The 18,531-nt window shown below is 43.3% G+C and overlaps 2 protein-coding genes and 1 long non-coding RNA gene across 4 annotated transcripts in view; 2 read left to right on the top strand and 1 right to left on the bottom strand.

Moving 5' to 3' along the window:
• The window catches only part of trip4 (thyroid hormone receptor interactor 4), an 84,988-nt gene extending 74,858 nt beyond the window's left edge, over positions 1-10,130 (top strand). For both annotated transcript variants that reach the window (XM_064988848.1, XM_064988864.1), the window contains one exon: positions 9,764-10,130. In XM_064988848.1, the coding sequence (XP_064844920.1) occupies positions 9,764-9,828 (65 nt within the window). In that variant the 3' untranslated portion in view covers positions 9,829-10,130. The remainder of the gene's footprint in view (positions 1-9,763) is intronic.
• LOC135556013 (uncharacterized) overlaps positions 1-10,528 on the bottom strand; it is a 65,279-nt gene extending 54,751 nt beyond the window's left edge. Inside the window, exon 1 of the long non-coding RNA XR_010457936.1 lies at positions 10,439-10,528. This is a non-coding gene — a long non-coding RNA (uncharacterized LOC135556013). The remainder of the gene's footprint in view (positions 1-10,438) is intronic.
• Positions 10,529-17,050: 6,522 nt separating this feature from the next.
• LOC135555988 (zinc finger protein 609-like) overlaps positions 17,051-18,531 on the top strand; it is a 90,586-nt gene continuing 89,105 nt past the window's right edge. Inside the window, 1 exon segment of the mRNA XM_064988836.1 lies at positions 17,051-17,474. The gene's annotated coding sequence lies outside the window, so the exon portion shown is untranslated.

Here is an 18,531-nt window from a genome sequence, read left to right as displayed (position 1 = left end):
AGGTCATGACTACATAATGTTTCTCTTGTTATGTCTCCAGCTTACTCTCTCGGTTTCACACCCACAGATGTCTCCGTGTGCATGGAGTGTGCATGGGGGCTTTTCCCCAGAGATGAGCCTTGCACTTGAGCTGACCGTTAAACAAACGCTACTGTACACTGTCACGTGGGAATACAGCAATCCTCCCACCGTGTGTGTGTGTGTGTGTGTGTGTGTGTGTGTGTGTGTGTGTGTGTGTGTGTGTGTGTGTGTGTGTGTGTGTGTGTGTGTGTGTGTGTGTGTGTCAGAGGGAGCCTGTGAGAGCGCCTGCAGGGGTGTCAGTGAAGGTTTAAGATATTCAGCTTGCTGTCAACACTGACACATTTCTCCCTCTGCTCTGCTGCACTGATATGCAAATGCAGCCTCCTCAGAATGCAGAGCACTAGATCAGCATAAACGTATTCCCCCTTCTGCTCTCTCTACCCCTCTCCCTATCTCTCTTCTCTTTCTCTCTGAGACTCTACCCTTCTCTTTTGCTCTCTGAGTCTCTCTCTCTCTCTGAGACTCTCTCTCTGAGTCTCTCTCTCACTGAGTCACTGAGTGTGTCTCTCTGAGTGTGTCTATCTCTCTGAGTGTCTCTCTCTCAATTCAATTCAAGGGGCTTTATTGGCATGGGAAACATGTGTTAACATTGCCAAAGCAAGTGAGGTAGATAATATACAAAAGTGAAATAAACAATAAAAATTAACAGTAAACATTACACATACAGAAGTTTCAAAACAATAAAGACATTACAAATGTCATCATATATATATATATATATATATATATATATATATATATATATATATATATATATATATATATATATCTCTCTATATATATATATATATATCTCTATCTATCTCTCTCTCCTCTCTCTCTCTCTCTATCTATCTATCTATCTATCTATACAGTGTTGTAACAATGTACAAATGGTTAAAGTACACAAGGGAAATTAACTAAGCATAAATATGGGTTGTATTTACAATGCTGTTTGTTCTTCACTGGTTGCCCTTTTCTTGTGGCAACAGGTCACAGATCTTGCTGTTGTGAAGGCACCTGTGGAATTTCACCCAGTCGATATGGGAGTTTATCAAAATTGAATTTGTTTTCGAATTCTTTGTGGATCTGTGTAATCTGAGGGAAATATGTCTCTCTAATATGGTCATACATTGGGCAGGAGGTTAGGAAGTGCCGCTCAGTTTCCACCTCATTTTGTGGGCAGTGAGCACATAGCCTGTCTTCTCTTGAGAGCCATGTCTGCCTACGCTTGCCTTTCTCAATAGCAAGGCTATGCTCACTGAGTCTGTACATGGTCAAAGCTTTTCTTAAGTTTGGGTCAGTCACAGTGGTCAGGTATTCTGCCACTGTGTACTCTCTGTTTAGGGCCAAATAGCATTCTAGTTTGTTCTGTTGTTTTATTAATTCTTTCCAATGTGTCAAGTAATTATCTTTTTGTTTTCTCATGATTTGGTTGGGTCTAATTGTGCTGCTGTGCTGGGGCTCTGTGGGGTGTGTTTGTGAACAGAGCCCCAGGACCAGCTTGCTTAGGGGACTCTTCTCCAGGTTCATCTCTCTGTAGGTGATGGCTTTGTTATGGAAGGTTTGGGAATTGCTTCCTTTCAGGTGGTTGTAGAATTTAACGTTTCTTTTCTGGATTTTGATAATTGGTGGGTATCGGCCTAATTCTGCTCTGCATGCATTATTTGGTGTTCTACGTTGTACACAGAGGATATTTTTGTAGAATTCTGCATGCAGAGTCTCAATTTGGTGTTTGTCCCATTTTGTGAAGTCTTGGTTGGTGAGCGGACCCCAGACCTCACAACCATAAAGGGCAATGGGCTCTATGACTGATTCAAGTATTTTTTAGCCAGATCCTAATTGGTATGTTGAATTTTATGTTCCTTTTGATGGCATAGAAGGCCCTTCTTGCCTTGTCTCTCAGATCGTTCACAGCTTTGTGGAAGTTACCTGTGGCGCTGATATTTAGGCCAAGTTATGTATAGTTTTTTTGTGTGCTCTAGGGCAACAGTGTCTAGATGGAATTTGTATTTGTGATCCTGGCAACTGGACATTTTTTGGATCACCATTATTTTGTCTTTACTGTCAGGGCCCAGGTCTGACAGAATCTGTGCAGAAGATCTAGGTGCTGCTGTGGGCCCTCCTTGGTTGGTGACAGAAGCACCAGATCATCAGCAAACAGTAGACATTTGACTTTGGATTCTAGTAGGGTGAGGCCGGGTGCTGCAGACTTTTCTAGTGCCCGCGCCAATTCGTTGATATATGTTGAAGAGGGTGGGGCTTAAGCTGCATCCCTGTCTCACCCCACGACCCTGTGTGAAGAAATGTGTGTTTTTTGCCCATTTTAAACACACACTTGTTGTTTGTGTACATGGATTTTATAATGTCGTATGTTTTACCCCCAACGCCACTTTCCATCAATTTGTATAGCAGACCCTCATGCCAAATTGAGTCGAAGGCTTTTTTGAAATCAACAAAGCATGAGAAGACTTTGGCTTTGTTTCAGTTTGTTTGGTTGTCAATTAGGGTGAATACATGGTCTGTTGTACGGTAATTTGGTAAAAAGCCAATTTGACATTTGCTCAGTACATTGTTTTCATTGAGGAAATGTACGACTCTGCTATTAATGATAATGCAGAGGATTTTCCCAAGGTTACTGTAGACGCATATTCCACGGTAGTTATTGGGGTCAAATTTGTCTCCACTTTTGTGGATTGGGGTGATCAATCCTTGGTTCCAAATATTGGGGAAGATGCTAAGGATGACGTTAAAGAGTTTTAGTATAGCCAATTGGAATTTGTTGTCTGTATATTTGATCATTTCATTGAGGATACCATCAACACCACAGGCCTTTTTGGGTTGGAGGGTTTTTATTTTGTCCTGTAACTCATTCAGGGTAATTGGAGAATCCAGTGGGTTCTGTTAGTCTTTAATAGTTGATTCTAAGATTTGTATTTGATCATGATATGTTTTTGCTCTTTATTCTTTGTTATAGAGCCAAAAAGATTGGAGGAGTGGTTTACCCATACATCTCCTCTCTTTATCTCTCTGAGTCTCTATCTCTCTCTCTCTCTCTCTCTCTCTCTCTCTCTGATACTCTGTCTCTGTCTGAGTGTGTCTCTCGCTGTCTAATTGTCTCTCTCTCTGACACTCTCTCTCTGAGACTCTCTCTCTCTCTCTCTGGGACTCTGTTTGGTCTTGACTGTTCTGTTCTTGACTTATGCCCCTGATAAAGGATTTGATTGTTTCTCTCAAAATAAACTGATGTATAGACAAGAGAATAGGTCTTCACACACACACAAGCATTCTGAAGGTTGGTGTGTGTGTGTGTGTGTGTTTGTACATGTGTGTATAACCCCTCTCCAAATCCCCAATGATAGAACAATGACAGCCCCTTACCGTCAATGCCGAGATACAATTAGCTTATTTCAGAGGCTTTGCTGATAAGTCTTATCTCCCCAAAATACTGTGTCATCAGTAATCTAGTCCCGACATAGATGATGTTAAATGCCAATGTCTATCCCCAGTGATCCATTCAAAGCCCACGCTACATTTCCATTCTAATTAGATGTGGGCAGTCAACAGACTTGTTTATAGGAACCTGTTATTAAGAACCAGCAGTATTGACTTTTTCAGAGTCCCTCAGTGGCTGTTAGAAAGAGGTTCCTGTTGATATTTTGTCTCTTTGACATTGGGGCTGCAGGGGAACGAAGTCTCTGTCTAGAAACCCAGCGTAAACACACTCCTACCGCTAAAGCCCGTCCTGCTGTTTCTTTGGGCTCTCTGTATTTGCAGTGGTGTACAGAGATGTGAAATATACATGAAAAGAAAGCTGTCCCTGCAGGACTTCACCACTGACCCTATTCTTATGACCAGTTTATTAACACACAGAGAAGAATAGAACAATCTTGATTGAATATTTGACTTCTTTTAATTCATTACAAAATGATTATGTCACTTACCATGAGAAGAGGGTTGAATATAAACACAGCGTCCTGATCCACCATGATGGGGCAGTATGTCATTACAACTTTAATACAGGCATTGTGATATGCCACTCAAGTTATATCAATGTCTTATTATGATTGAAATAATACAAAAGATGAATTTGTGTTGCCCCCTCAGCAGTTTAGCTGATTTGATGATTTTTATATCCGGGCCAATGTTTCTGAGGCATTTGACTACCTGAGGAGACATGGGGATTTTAGCCACGGCACTTTGCGCTAACGAGAGTGCCACGATCGAAGCTAATGCGAAACGAATGAAATGTCTTCTGGACGCATGCCCTCGCTGCAGCAGCATTGCCTTGGGGGGCGTTCACTTCACACGAGGTCGGTGGTGATTCAGCATTAGCTCAGCGCGATCCCACTGTATCTAACACACTGCGTCGCTGCTGCACCAGTCGCTCTGGCTCTCACTGTAAGAGCCCAGGGGGATTGATGACCACTGGGGAACTGGCTCCTTACTGGAATTACTCATGTAAACAGGAGGAATCTGGTTCCCTCAGTTGGGGCACATTAGTATGGTGACCCTGGTCACTGGGAGATGTTTCACTGGAAAACCTCCAGTCAATGTTATGTGAGTAGGTTATAGAGTTATTAGACCAGAATGTGCTCCCTCCTTCTCTCCCTCCCTCTTTCCCCCTTAAACATGTCCGTTCTGGAAGTGGCCAAATATCCAGGAGTGGATTTCTGAAACGCTTCTTGATTATTTAAACTAACTCATTTGAACATGGTGTCTTCATAAGAGTTGTTCAGCCATTTCTCCTGGAAAGAGATGCTGTGAAGCAGGATTAATACGATGATGACGTCATAGAAGAAACATGGACACCACACATGGCAGCCAGACGGATTCCCTCCATTTCGGCTCATTCACTTCCATTGGCTTTAGCTCCCCCATGTATCAGGGTAAACCTCCAGGAGAATTGTTAAACATGATTCCACAAAGCACTTTTCTCTTCCTCTCTATCTCATTATTGTCTCACTTCCCCTCCTTCCAACCCACCTGAATCCACCACCCACTCCCCAGGCAAGGTGCGTGGTAGCAGGTGCGATCGACGGAGCGTCAGCCCCTATTTGGGACAGCGGCGTAAACACGCTGTCACCCTGCCTCGGAGTCGCTAGCTACCCACGCCCTGTCCGGGCCGGCAGCCTGAGTCTGGCAGGTTAGGAAGGGAAGGGCAAATGACAGAGCGTGGGTAGCTAACCTGCCAGACTCAGGCTGCTGGCCCGGTTAGCCTGGCCTGTTGTGTGCCTGACTAAAGCAGGGCTGCAGCAACAGCAGCAGTAGAAATCACTCAGCCATTTCAGCCCCTCGGTGTCTGTGAAAACAGCTTGAGGGGGAGAATGGAGAGAGAGAGCGAGAGGGAGGGAGAGAGATCCTCCAAGGGGAAGCTGCCTGCCTGCAAGTCGACTCACACAGCAGTACAACCTCACTTGTAAATCTAGCAGCCAGGGCTGAGGAAGAGAATATAAATTAGGTGTGACTAACACCGGGATGAGAATCCAGACAGGTTTCTTTCTTTTACCCCTCCCTCCTGCTGAATGATGTGTACACATCCACTTGGCTGCAGTAGTCAGTGTCGAGCCAGGAGATGTAGTCTCGGTCTGGCATGTAGGGATCCTCTTGAGGCTCACTGAGTACGAGCTCTATTGGAAAAACCAGAAACAAGATGGATGCCATAGTGTCATCCCCATGCCCTGGCTTTAGGCCCTATCAACACATAGATTTATCCCCTGGGTATTCTCATGCCCGGTTGTATTGCCAAGCAACATTACAATATAGACTATTCTTTAATAGGCCATCATTGTAAATAAGAATTTGTTTTTAACTGACTTGCCAGGTTAAATAAAGGTTCATAAATATAACAATGCATTTGTATGCTTTTACTCTCCTCGTCCTCATCACAATCCTCTGTTGGTGTGGAGTAATTGCCTGTAGTCTGAGTGCATCAAGCTTTGGTTATATTTGCATAGCAATCATAAATCACCTTAGTGAATGGGGATTATCATTCTCCAATACAAGGTATGAATACAAAGAGCTCCCTAGCTGATTCATTGATTGGCATATCGGATATCCATTATTCCTTGTTTACGCCTAGAATTATTCCATTATCCCTCAATCGACAGTGAAGTGTTGCCTTTCAGTGTTTATGATCATCTCAAGGCCATTGTATTTAATTGGTGCGGTTGTCAATGGTCCTCCATTACAGGGTAGTAGTATACAGACAGACCTCTTGGCTCCATCTCTTGGGTTCTGAGGCTGGATGTGAATGTTTATCATAAACGTATTGGGCTCCTTCCCATCGGGCTGTAATGAGAACAGTGTGTGTATAATATAGGGTCAGAATAGTAGTGTGGGGTGTGGCCACATATCAACTGTCTGTCCAAAAGGAAAAAGGCTGTTTTAAGCTTAGGTGAAGGGTTACAATTAGAGTAAACAGGGTTGGGAGTTTGGGTTAAGGTTAAGATGTAGGGAAAATAGGATTTAAATGGAAATTAATTTTAGGTCCCCATGAGGATAGAAGAACATAACGTGTGTGTGTGCTCAAATAGGGGTGTATTCTACAGGCTTGATGATGTCGCTCTAGCCCTCTGCAGACACACTGCACCTATTATTGGGCCTCCCCAGCAGTAGTGTGTGGGTAACAAACCTCTCTGCAGCAGCCCCCAAACAGACCAGCAATCAATGGGAAATTATCTCACCGATCGATGTGACAGCCTCTCTCTTTCTGTCTCTATATCGCTGGCCCTTTCTCTGTCTCCCTTTCTCTTGCTCTCTCTCTCTCTTCTCCCCATCTCACTCTTTCAGCATCCACTCTGAAATGCTGTTGCTCAGCAGCCCACTCAGCAGCCCCTCCAGCCATTAACAGAGAGGAACTAGACTGAGCTGGCATTAGCACTTCCCAGACACAATCAGCCGAGCTGGCCAAACGCTAACTCTTAATTACGCACTTGACAAGTGAACTATCAGCTTGCCATGTCTGGCTTGTTGTTTCGCTCCGTGGGTGTCATGGTAAATCGTTTAGGGGGGAAGTTCTAGTTGATTTTATATTGAGGCAAAGAAGCAGTCAAATACTATTCTTGATTTGGTATGAGTGAAACTAGTGTACATGTTCTGTTGAAACCAGTCACCTGGTTTGGATTAGCCTACGCAAGAACACAATTTTTCTGCAAGAATTCATGTTAGATGTACAGTATGTACACAACTTCAGGGAAAATGTTATTTTTACTCAGGCCAGAAACAAAGTCCTCTGTTTGGTGCAGGGCATTGGCTTGTGACATAAACATTCTCAAGCATTCAACATTGTCACTTGGGCAACCACTGTATTTTTAGCTAGTTGCCAGAATCCAGAGGCACTCCCTTTGCTGTGGAGATTTGGCTCCAGGCATAACAGAGAGACACACAAATAATACATGTCAGTATTTGAGGCAAGTTTGGAAATGGTGAGCAAACAGCACTTCTCCTTAACACCGTGCTTACACAGCCACTACCAGGGCATGGAGTTGAGCTCTAATGTGACGAGACAGATAGAAAAACAAACAGAGTTGACAACCACTGCTGCCTGTTATACATACATCATGTTTGTCCTACCTCAGCCCCTTGGAAAACCAACCTCAGTGCTAACTGTCTGAATAGTATGAGTGTTTCTGGGCTCCGCCGTGCTAGATTACAATGTGTTTAGCTGTTAACTGCTGCTTCCACACAGATAATCTAACCTAATATGGCTTGTAGTGGCCAGGGATTGCTTGATGGTCCTATGGTGTGAATGACCTCTGTTGGGGGAATAGAGATGCTCATTGTGGCACTAGCTACAGTATTAACGTTTTGCAAGGGCTTTGAGAATAAATAGGTAGGGTTATGTTAAATATAGAGCCAGGTGACTGGTTGAATAAAGAAGAAATGGATGGGCTATGTTGGAGCTCAACTCCCAGATGGCTTCGATACGGTAATGAATAAGTACTGCTGAGAAATAGCCATGCTAAGAGCAATGCAAATGCTAATTCAAGACTTGCAAAGAGTTCAATGTCACCAGAGGGCCTACAAAGCAGACCAGCGTACAGCCAGCTCTTGATACTTGTTGGCCCACTTGAATATCCACAGAGCTTTCTAGGTCAAACAGCCGCTGCTACATTTCAGTTTTAGTGATGTAGGAGACGCTCTTATCCTGAGCAATTTACAAGAGCAATTAGGGTCAAGTGCCTTGCTCAAGGGCACATTGACAGATTTCTTTACCTAGTCGGCTTGGGGATTCGAACCATCGACTGTACCCACCTGGAGAGAAACAGAACCAGGGTTAAAACACTACACTAACCTCCAACGCTCTTAACCACTAGGCCACCTGGCTGCTGGCCTGCCATTACAGATTAACTTCAGAGTTTTCTGCACAGAGTGCCATCTGCAACTGGTCCAGGGTTGGCTTTCAACTGCTTAGCTTGTTTGTGTTAACAAGCCAACTAGTAAACATTGCTTAACCTGAGATTACAAGATATCATGACTATGCTGCGGTCCTGATTGGTGTCAAAGTCTCGGCTGTTCAAATAATCCAGTCATACAACTAGGCCTACTTCAACACAAGACTCTGCTGCTGTTTTGTACAATCTATCCTTGCCAGCAGCAGTCATATTGAGCCCTGTCATCACCCAAAGAGGAATGTCTGCTTAGACAGATTCTAGTGGACGACTGTAACCTGAAATGGTTGGGTAGGATGAGAAAGGGCTGGTACTCACTACTCAGATATACTTCAGAAAAGCAATCAGACTCATGTTTGCAATGGAGGAAGGGACAGGATCTGCCGGACATGTCTTGAATTGATGGTGTCAAAGACCTATGGAAAGCTTCTATTAGGCTCTTATCTCCACCATTGCAGGTTATGAGGCACGTTAGTGTATGTATGGGGGGATTCTTTGCCACTTTGACTGGTCCATAAAGCCTATTAGGAAGTCAGTCAGTGGTGTAAAGCTGGGTTAACACTATGCTCTGTATTGATGGTCCTTTCAATGTAATATGCTGCAATATGCTGCCTAGCGCCCTGTGAGGACACTTATCAAATATTTAACCATTTTTATTGATTTTCCACTGCAAAGGAATTGATCCCCATTCTGATAACCATGCAGTATATATTCTACATTATGAACTGGGTGGTTCAAGCCATGAATGCTGATTGGCTGACAGCCGTGGTATATCAGACCATATACCACAGGTATGACAAAACATTTATTTTTACTGCTCTAATTACATTGGTAACCAGTTTATAATAGTGATAAGGCACCTCGAGGGTTTGTGGCATATGGCCAATATACCATGGCTGAGGGCTGTATCCAGGCACTCCTCACTGCGTTGTGCATAAGAACAGCCCTTAGCCGTAGTATATTGTCCATATTTCATAAAAGTAAGCCACCTCGTGTAGGAATGATTCTGTCCAAATGGCCACGATAAGCAGGGGCTTATTAGACCTAGTTACAAGTGTAGTGTGATGTGGCCTAGAAAGACTTGACGAGATGTACCAGAACAAAAAGCTGAAGGCTAGTCTGTGGTAGCAGCAGGATAAACAGCCTCGCTGGCCTTCTCCCTCCTATCTGCCCCGGACGCCTCTAATCAGCAGGCCTTGAGCTCTCTGAAAGGTCATTCTGTCCCTTTGATGGTGTTTTGATTCATTCCTTCCTCCCTCTCTTCCCTCTCTCCTCCCCCTCCCTTCCTCTCTGCTTCCCCCCTTTCACAGTCAAGCTGGAGAGTCAATATCATCGGGGTGCGAAGATGGGACTGGTTCCGTCGGCGGCCGTGTGACGTTGGCGAGAGAGAGCGAGAAAGCAAAGAGAGAGTGTGGACCAGCTGGAGGAGAGGCGGAGATTGACGAGAACATCCAGAGTGGGTCATATTCTGACTACTGTGTTTTATCAGCAGTTCCAGCCAAACATAAATATGGACACGCTGGCTATACATGGCATCCTCTCAAGGCATTTACAGTCGAAGGACAATGATTAAGCAGACATCCACCACACAGGAAAGTTATTACCAGGTTCTCTACATTCTATGCTCTGTACTCTTGAACAGTTGTATTTTCTGCAATAAACAATGTTGAAATGTAATTTCTTTATTTTATTTTATTTTGACCGTAGACAGGTTGGTTGTTTAGCAACAAAACCGAGGCGTTTGCAAATATGGGGCAAAACAGATGGGGTTGGATTAGATTTTTGACCGCTTGTAAGCTACAGTATATTTTGTCTAGAATGTTTATTGACAACATAAATACATTTGCACAATGACCACTTGTCTTTCAAATACGCTGTTACAGTTGTTGGTTAGCTAGCCAGCTATTTTTGTTTGTTTGTTGCCATATTGACATGAAATCAGTCAAAACAGAACAAGATAAAACGAGCTGAAACGAGCCACTTACAGTTCCCTGCATGGTTGTTTCTTGCCATTCTTGCTGGCAACCTGGCCATCCATAATCACAACACCACGCTGACTTGTACACCATGGAGACATCGTCTCATGACGTTGTCAGCTAACCCATCTATAATGAGAGGGGAAATCCAAACTAGAAGATGACTCTGAAAGAAACGTCAACCATTGCACCAAACTTGCTCTCTTGTCCTATCAGTCATCCCACTCAACCGTCTCCACGCATTTTTTGTACATTTGTGAAATATAACTCTTTCCAGAAAAAAACTCCTTTCAGATGTAATGGGGCGGTGGAGGCCGAACATGGAATTCCGTGGTGACTGACGGACCAATTGGCCACAAGCGATTAAGTTCCTGTTCTCTCTCCATTATATAGCTGTCAGAAGCAGGCCTCTTGAAGTCATGTCAGGCTGGCCCTCGGTGGGATTGAGTGTCCTCTTGGTGACAGGAGTGTCTTTACCTCAATAGGAAATTAACAAAGGTGCTAAACGAGCATCATGACTCCACACAGAGGCACAGTCATTGAAAGCCAGCAGCGCTGGAGCCCATTAAATTAGTCTTATTTAGTCTGATTTGCACCTTTCTCACCTTCTAGAAGTCACTCAATTGTCATTTTCTTCAAAGCGTGTGCTGTTTTCACAAGTTGTGATTTGTTTTTGTGTCGATCCATGGTAATTATGTGCTTTGTGTTTTAACCACTTTTGCTTGGTGGTTTATTTCCATCAAGATGTTTTGTGTGAGTGGTTGTTTGACTCAGCCCTTTCTTGCCCGAGGGGGTTCTTTGCCATGAATCACCTCACACACCCATTGCAAGTTGTAATGTGTTTGTGTATCCATGCCTAGCATTGTAATTGGCCATTGATTAGCCTAGATTTTCTCTTGTTTGAGTTGCAGATTAAGCCACAGCCCTCCCATAGACAGCCTTTACCATGAGCCTACCTAATTGCACCAATCCTCCCAGTCATCTTTGCCACCCAGAGAGCGTAAGAGCTCTCCTTTGTAAAAGTTCCCCCCCACAAGGGTGTACAAGAATTCTCCAAATTTCAGCCTGACTGAATCAATGATGACAGCTACTTGCCTTGTGGGTGGTTTTCTTTCCTCCCCCACCAGATCAGGGCTTTCACTGGATAACAACAGACGCCCGGTTCACACAAACACAGGCCCTGTTTCTGTTATTCCGACATTCAAACATTTGCAATGTCACTAAGCATGTTTAAATAAACACGACTTAAATCACTCATGGCGTTCCTTGTGCGCAAAATGACAGAGAGATCTAATGATGTTAACAAAGGGCCAAGTGTGAGACATTATAATGAGAAAGGGCCCGGTCCTCTGCTCTCTGAAAGGAGAATGAACTCTAATAGGATGGAATGTGAGCAGCAGCGGCACTTCCTGTTCTCTTCCTGTTCTCAGTCATGCAGCTTCCTAGCAGCAGTTTTCCCCTCTCCCCTGCCTGAAGCTAATGCTAGTGCAACTACTTCACACGTCCCCCCCTCTGTTATCCACTTCCCTGAATGGGAGAGGACAGACACATGACTACCTGAGGCTATGAATAAGGGGGGCTACACCCAGGTCTCTCACGAGCTAAAGACACCCAGCGACCACCTGCTTTATAGTGGGGGTTCCAATTCCTATTCAATTATTTCAAATCAAATAAATGTACTAATATGCCATAAGATGCAGCAACTAGTTCATATTGGTCTTTTTCAATTATATTCACTTGAATGTTTGAATGTAATTGAAATGGAATTCATTGGGGTGGGCTCTCGTAGTGGTAGCAGCAGGTCTTTTGTGTTGATGGGTGATTGGGAAGGGGATTGGGGGAAATCCCTCCCCCCTAGGCTTGGATGTGGAATGAGGAATTGTAGGAGGCGACTGGGGAACAATGCAACACAGGAACGGCTTGTGGCGCGTCATCCATTACTCTGTTGTCAACCACCCCCCTATTTTGGAAAAATTTATCTTCAATTAAAATTCTTCATAGTCTTCAAAATGGTTGAGAATGGTATTTTGAATCACCTTGAAATTGACTGAAATTTGTTCTCAAGCTGCCAACATCTAAACAAACCTAAGATTTTTTTTCCATAGTAAAAAACAAAACTTGTTCACCACTTGTGAAACCCACCACAGCTTGTCAGTTACTGTCTGCTCTCTGTCTCATCCAATCCCTCCTCCCAAGGTCTTGTGTGTGGAATGCATCATTTCCTCATCACACCCTTGATTGCCTGTGTGTTCGGCATGCCACGGATTCCTTGATGTAAGACTGGCTGATAAAGCTGTTAAGTAGAGCAGAAGTCCTGTCTGCAGCCGTGGCCGGCCAGCTCCAGTGTTCATCTGCCCAGCCCGCATTGGGGCTCATGGCTCGTCAGCTTCAGTTAGTCAGGAGGTCGCAGGCAGGCCCAGTCAGAGGAAGTGAAGCACATGAACCTTTGAACGAACTGCCTGGCTGGCTCCCCAAAGGCAAGTCGGTGTGTAAGATGGAAAGGGAGAGCATTTTTATATCTGACGTTCTCCTGGTATGGAGAATGCAACTCGAGAGCCGACCTGATTGACCTCCAGGGCGGGCCTGAGCTAGTCACCGTCTGCAGCCAAACCTCCAAACAACAGGGTATAAAGACGTACATGCCAGGCAAAGATAAGTGAATCTGTGCACTAACCCAAGTGAACAACTCCTCCGGCTCCGCTTGATTATGGGTATTGGTTTCCGAACATCCGACAGCTGTGCAGAAGCATTGATCTATACCTTATGGACGTGTCCATTACAAATGGGCTTTATCACCAGGCAAATTCAATTGGCCCAATTTGTCTTGGCCCCTTTTGACCTGACCAACGAAGATAGTAGCTGCAACAATTGTCAAATTCTATGGGGATTACTCAAAATGGTACAGGTATAGTATCCCCTTTATGCATACAATAGCCAAAGCAGTGCTTCTTTGCCTGACAATGAATCTAAACCACTTGCAGAGATACAAGGCAGATATGCAGGATATACTATATGGACATGAACGCCATTATCATACCTGGACATTTCTACTCTCCACACTAAGCTTCCTACTGGGACTTTTTATGGAGCTTTTCAGAACTGTATTGTATTACTGTCAGCTGCAGAGACGTCTGTCCAGACGAGTCACTCCAATTTGGGTCCTAATCTGTTATCAGAACTAAATCGGGTCACATGGGTTGGTCTAGCGAACAGCCAGGCTCTCTGTAAGCACTGCAAAGGGAAAGAAAACGTAGCGATCCATCTTTCAAGCCTCAGGGATGGGTTCTTAGTCAAGTATGTATTACACTCTATGTATTTATAGGAGACTATCAGCATATCATCGCAACATGATGGGAAAGCAAAGCACTGCTGTTGTTTACTTCAGGAGCTAGAGACGGTCGTTTTCTCATTCATTTACTCAACCTCAAAACCTGTGATGGAATGATAGATGGCATAATTGGTGCAATTTGCCAGCGGAGAGACAGAAGGAAAGAAAGAGCCACAGCAGAGGTGGCCAGGAAACACCCTGCCATCTCCATCCCAAAACTGGAGTTCACGTCTTCTGAAGTGTTTTTCAACACCAGTCAGGGAGATCAAATTGAATACACAGTTGTCTCCTCGTGACTGTACTGGAATCAATGTGTGGCTGTTGTGATAAAATGCCCTTGCCTACCTGCCACTTGGTTTCTGTATTCTCACTCTTGGATTAATTTGTAGTGTTTCCATCCATCTTAGACACATCGTGCCAGTCTGAAGAGGTAACATTCTCCTCTGAGCCCTCCATTATAGTACTTTAATGTATGATTAATGTGGCCAGGACAGGAGTAAACAGTATTTACATGGTTTGGTTAGAGACACAATGCCTTTTAGACAGCAACCACAGTGAGGACATCCTGTGATCAGATACTGTGGTGTAGTCCAGCTCCACTGTCATTAAGTACATGTTTATCACCAAGGTATGCGGATTACCTTCTCACTCCTATCTGGAACATCTTGTTCCAGGGGTTGGGGTCAATTCCATTTCAACTCAAAAAGTGAACCAAACTCCAATTCAAATTCTGTTTCCTCATTGAAAAGCATTGAAGAGAACTGGAATGTTAGTGTACTTCCTGAAATGACTGGAATTGAAATGGAATTGATCCCAACCCTGCCTTGTTCATCTTCAGTGTATGCTGTACATGATCCCATGCTTGTTTCTCTTTTTAATCTATCTATCATATTAACACATTCTCCTTTGCCAGACTGAATTTAAGCCATCATCTATCCTTTCTTTCTACTTTCTAAATGAATTCATGTTTATCACCAATCCCGTTGTTGTGACAAGCAGTGTTGTGGACAAAAAATGAAGGTGCATTATTTGAAAATGTTTTTGTTTTTTTGCTGTTGGCTCAAATTATTCATAATTTGTGTAAGAACAATGCCTAAATTAAAATAGTGTTTATCATCCCTGGGTGAGCTTCAAGGCTCACAGTGTCTCTTTAATGTGGTAATGGAAGATCAGACTCCACAAATGAAACCGGTGCCTCTTTTATTCCAAATGACTGATTGATTTGCCATTTTTCAGCAAGGGAAAAAATATTACACTGTCGACACAGCTTGTTCATTTGGGTTTCTGGCTGGCACGTCAGGCAGACAGACAGAGAGGGGCCTGGTCTAATGCCTGCGACTTGAAGGGCGAGTCATCAGTGATCTCTCTCTCCCCACTGTGCTCATTCACTGACTGTTATTTATCTTTCCAATGGAGACTGGCTGCTCCTTGGGGGAGGATGAGTGTGCCTGCCAGCGGGGAACGCATGGGAAGATGGAGGACGGTGGCTGACTGCTGCTTTGGCTCTGTGTGAAAATGAGCCCATTAATTCAGTTTCCCCCCAGGCCTCCCTGTGCCTGTTGTCTCTGTTTGTTAGTGAGATGATTCCTTCTGTCACGTCAAAGGGAACATTATCATATTCTTGTTGCCGGGGAAACCGTGCAGCAGCCAGAGAGAGGGCGAGGATCTCTTTAAGCCGTTTGAAGCGGGTAAACATGAAAGGTTATCTGTGGCGCTTTATGAGAAATGGCAACATGACAGACACATTTTTTCCTTGTGTCTCCTTCCTGTACTGTAATTCTTCTGCCTGCTTCCTAAAATGATACAACAGAAAATATCTTGGTTGAGATGTAAGTCTTTCTGAACAATGGAATTTAGGTACTGTGAGTGAATCTTGTGAGGCCTTCAGACAGCTCATTCCATCAAAGTTAAGCTTATTTAAAATCTTCAACTGACCTGCACTTCAAATAGTTCAATCCAAAAAAGGAGTGAGGATCAAACATTTTTGCTTTCACCTCACTGAAATTTCTTCCTGTGTCAATTGTTGTGTAATTACCTTGCTGTGTGCAATCAAAACCATCAACCCTGCAGTGAAAACTCTTGGAGATTCATCAATCTAGTGTAAGCCACACTATACCATTGAGGTCCCAGGCCATAAATGAAGAGCCACACTGACCTGGTCCAGGAATGTCTCCTAGGCACTTCTGAAAAGGCTTGAATAAGTATAAGCAACATGGGGAACATGTGGAGCTACTATATTGCTTATACTTAGCTATCAGTGGAGGCTGCTGAGAGGAGGATGGCTCAAAATAATGGCCGGAATGGAGTACATGGAATGGTGTCAAGCACATGTTATAATTGTTTTCTTCATGTGTTTGATACCATTCCTTTCACTCCATTCCAGTCATTATTATGATTCATCCTCCTGTCAGCAGCCTCCACTGTTAGCTATCCAATTAATTCAGATATACAAAGTGCCTACAGGGTGTGGGGTCTAAGGGTTGTTTCTGGACTGGACATTACATTTACATTTAAGTCATTTGGCAGACGCTCTTATCCAGAGCGACTTACAAATTGGTGAATTCCCCTTATGACATCTAGTGGAACAGCCACTTTACAATAGTGCATCTAAATCATTTAAGGGGGGGGGGGGTGAGAAGGATTACTTTATCCTATCCTAGGTATTCCTTAAAGAGGTGGGGTTTCAGGTGTCTCCGGAAGGTGGTGATTGACTCCGCTGTCCTGGCGTCGTGAGGGAACCTGTTTAAAGACAATAAAGAACAGAACAACGCATGAGTCAAGAAATAACAGTATTGCTGGTAGTATCATTCTCTCGTTACATTTTTAGCCCAATAAAATATTTCCTCTCATCTCCTCAAAATCAATAGCTGACAGATATATTCTACCCTGAATATATGGCATCCACATGGGAAATATATTCTGCTTTCCAAATATACAGTTCTGAGTACATGGAGTCAAATTGTTTTTATTATCCCTAATTGAAGGAGGCACTCTATAAAATACAATTTCCTTTAGGAAATAAATAGGCCATGCATGTTTTATTAAATGCTCTTATTATGTTAGCATTTTTTGTCAAATGTTATGATAAATTGTCACTCATAATGCAGGAGGACACAACATTAATTTATCAAGCCAATGTTTTTTTTACCATATAGTTTATGTATTATGAATGTATTACTTGGAGATGTGTGCAGATTTCATTACATTTTCAAATTCCAGATATGTCTCTTTTTACTCAAGCGCACCCCTCCTGCAAGATAGTTCAATCCGAATGGAACATTTGTCCTGGATTTCCTCGCAGCTCGTTCTGCTTGTTGGTTACGTTGTATCAATCTCCAGTATAGGAGGGTACTAACAACCAGCAAGATACAGATACATCGAAAGCAGAGGAATTAACCCGGGGAGGAAATCTGTTCAATGTTGGATTTACTGTACAGGGGACCAAAGGGAAATATTAAATCCTTGAATGATTCGAGATTTAACCTAAAAATGACCGCCCGAGCCGGTATTTTCGATTTGGAACGGGATCTCAAAGTGTGATGGCAGCAGTCCAGTGAATTGCTGGCCTCTCCTTTTCCTTGCCGTTGGATTTCTTGGGGAGTGCATTGATCTGTGGTTATTTTGACAGATTTTTGTTGTCATTCTCGTCAATTACTTTTACGCTTTCTATCTATGGAGTGTACGTAATCCGTCGTTGTACTGGGGTTTTCACACGGGGTAAGTGTCGCCTAAATATAATTATCTTGTATTTTGATATGTGGTGGGACTGGGAGAGACTGCTAGCCAGCTAGCAATGAAGCTAGCTAACGTTAGCTAACTAGCTGTGCCCTGAGAACTCATTGTTTGAGAGACCTAGCTAACTAGCAATAAGTTTGTCACAGAAAGCAACGTTATTTGACATGGATACCGTTTAATGCTAGCTACGGAATTAAGGAACTGGATAACCAATATGTATTTTAGACGAAGCCCCTTTGCCACGAACACAGAACAATATTCTGAATCTAGGTATCAAATCGTGCAGCTAGAAGCCAACTAGCCTAGCTAACGTTAGTTAGCAAGCTAGCTTGACACGCTTATTTCACAATATGCGACAGGGTAATAAGTCTTTGGAAGTTAGCTAGTTAGCCATATTGGCATTCTGTACATTTATAAACTGTGAGGTGATTGGGGTTCATATTTTGGTTCTATGCTAACCAGTAACCTAAGGTCAACTCGAGCAGCAATGTCAGGACTGAGATTAACACCTCATGCACGCTGTGACATTATTTGATTGCTCAGCCACATGCATTGCAGGGATTGCCTGTAGTGGAGCTTGTCGGCCAACAGAACATTGCATGCCAATACAACTCTCCTTGGCTCTACATGTGTAAGCTTGCTAGCTAAACGCTGTATTAAAATCTCATACCATTTCCCAATCTCAAGCATATCTGCTATTATTACAGTAAGTACCACATGCTAGAGACTGACAGATGATTTATCAAGTTTGGACATGGCTATGGGTTTCAGCAGCCAATACTGGTATAGGCTAGGCTTTGAGAACACTCACTGCCTAGTAAAATGATGAAAGTACAATGTCAACATAGTATGAAGTTGTTCTAGTACTTGAAATTAATTAGGAAAACAACAAGACTTTGGCTGAATGCCTTGGAAGTCTGATGGGGATTCGGCCCATGTTGGCGCTTTTAAACATTTCCACTACTAACAAATCAAACCAGATGTGGAAAAACATTGTTTATTGTGAACCACACTTATCTTGGTTACTTATCATTACCTT

Source organism: Oncorhynchus masou, chromosome 2 (assembly GCF_036934945.1).
Source record: "Oncorhynchus masou masou isolate Uvic2021 chromosome 2, UVic_Omas_1.1, whole genome shotgun sequence".
NCBI classification, from domain to species: Eukaryota; Metazoa; Chordata; class Actinopteri; order Salmoniformes; family Salmonidae; genus Oncorhynchus; species Oncorhynchus masou.
This window is presented reverse-complemented; position numbering and strand designations above follow the sequence as displayed.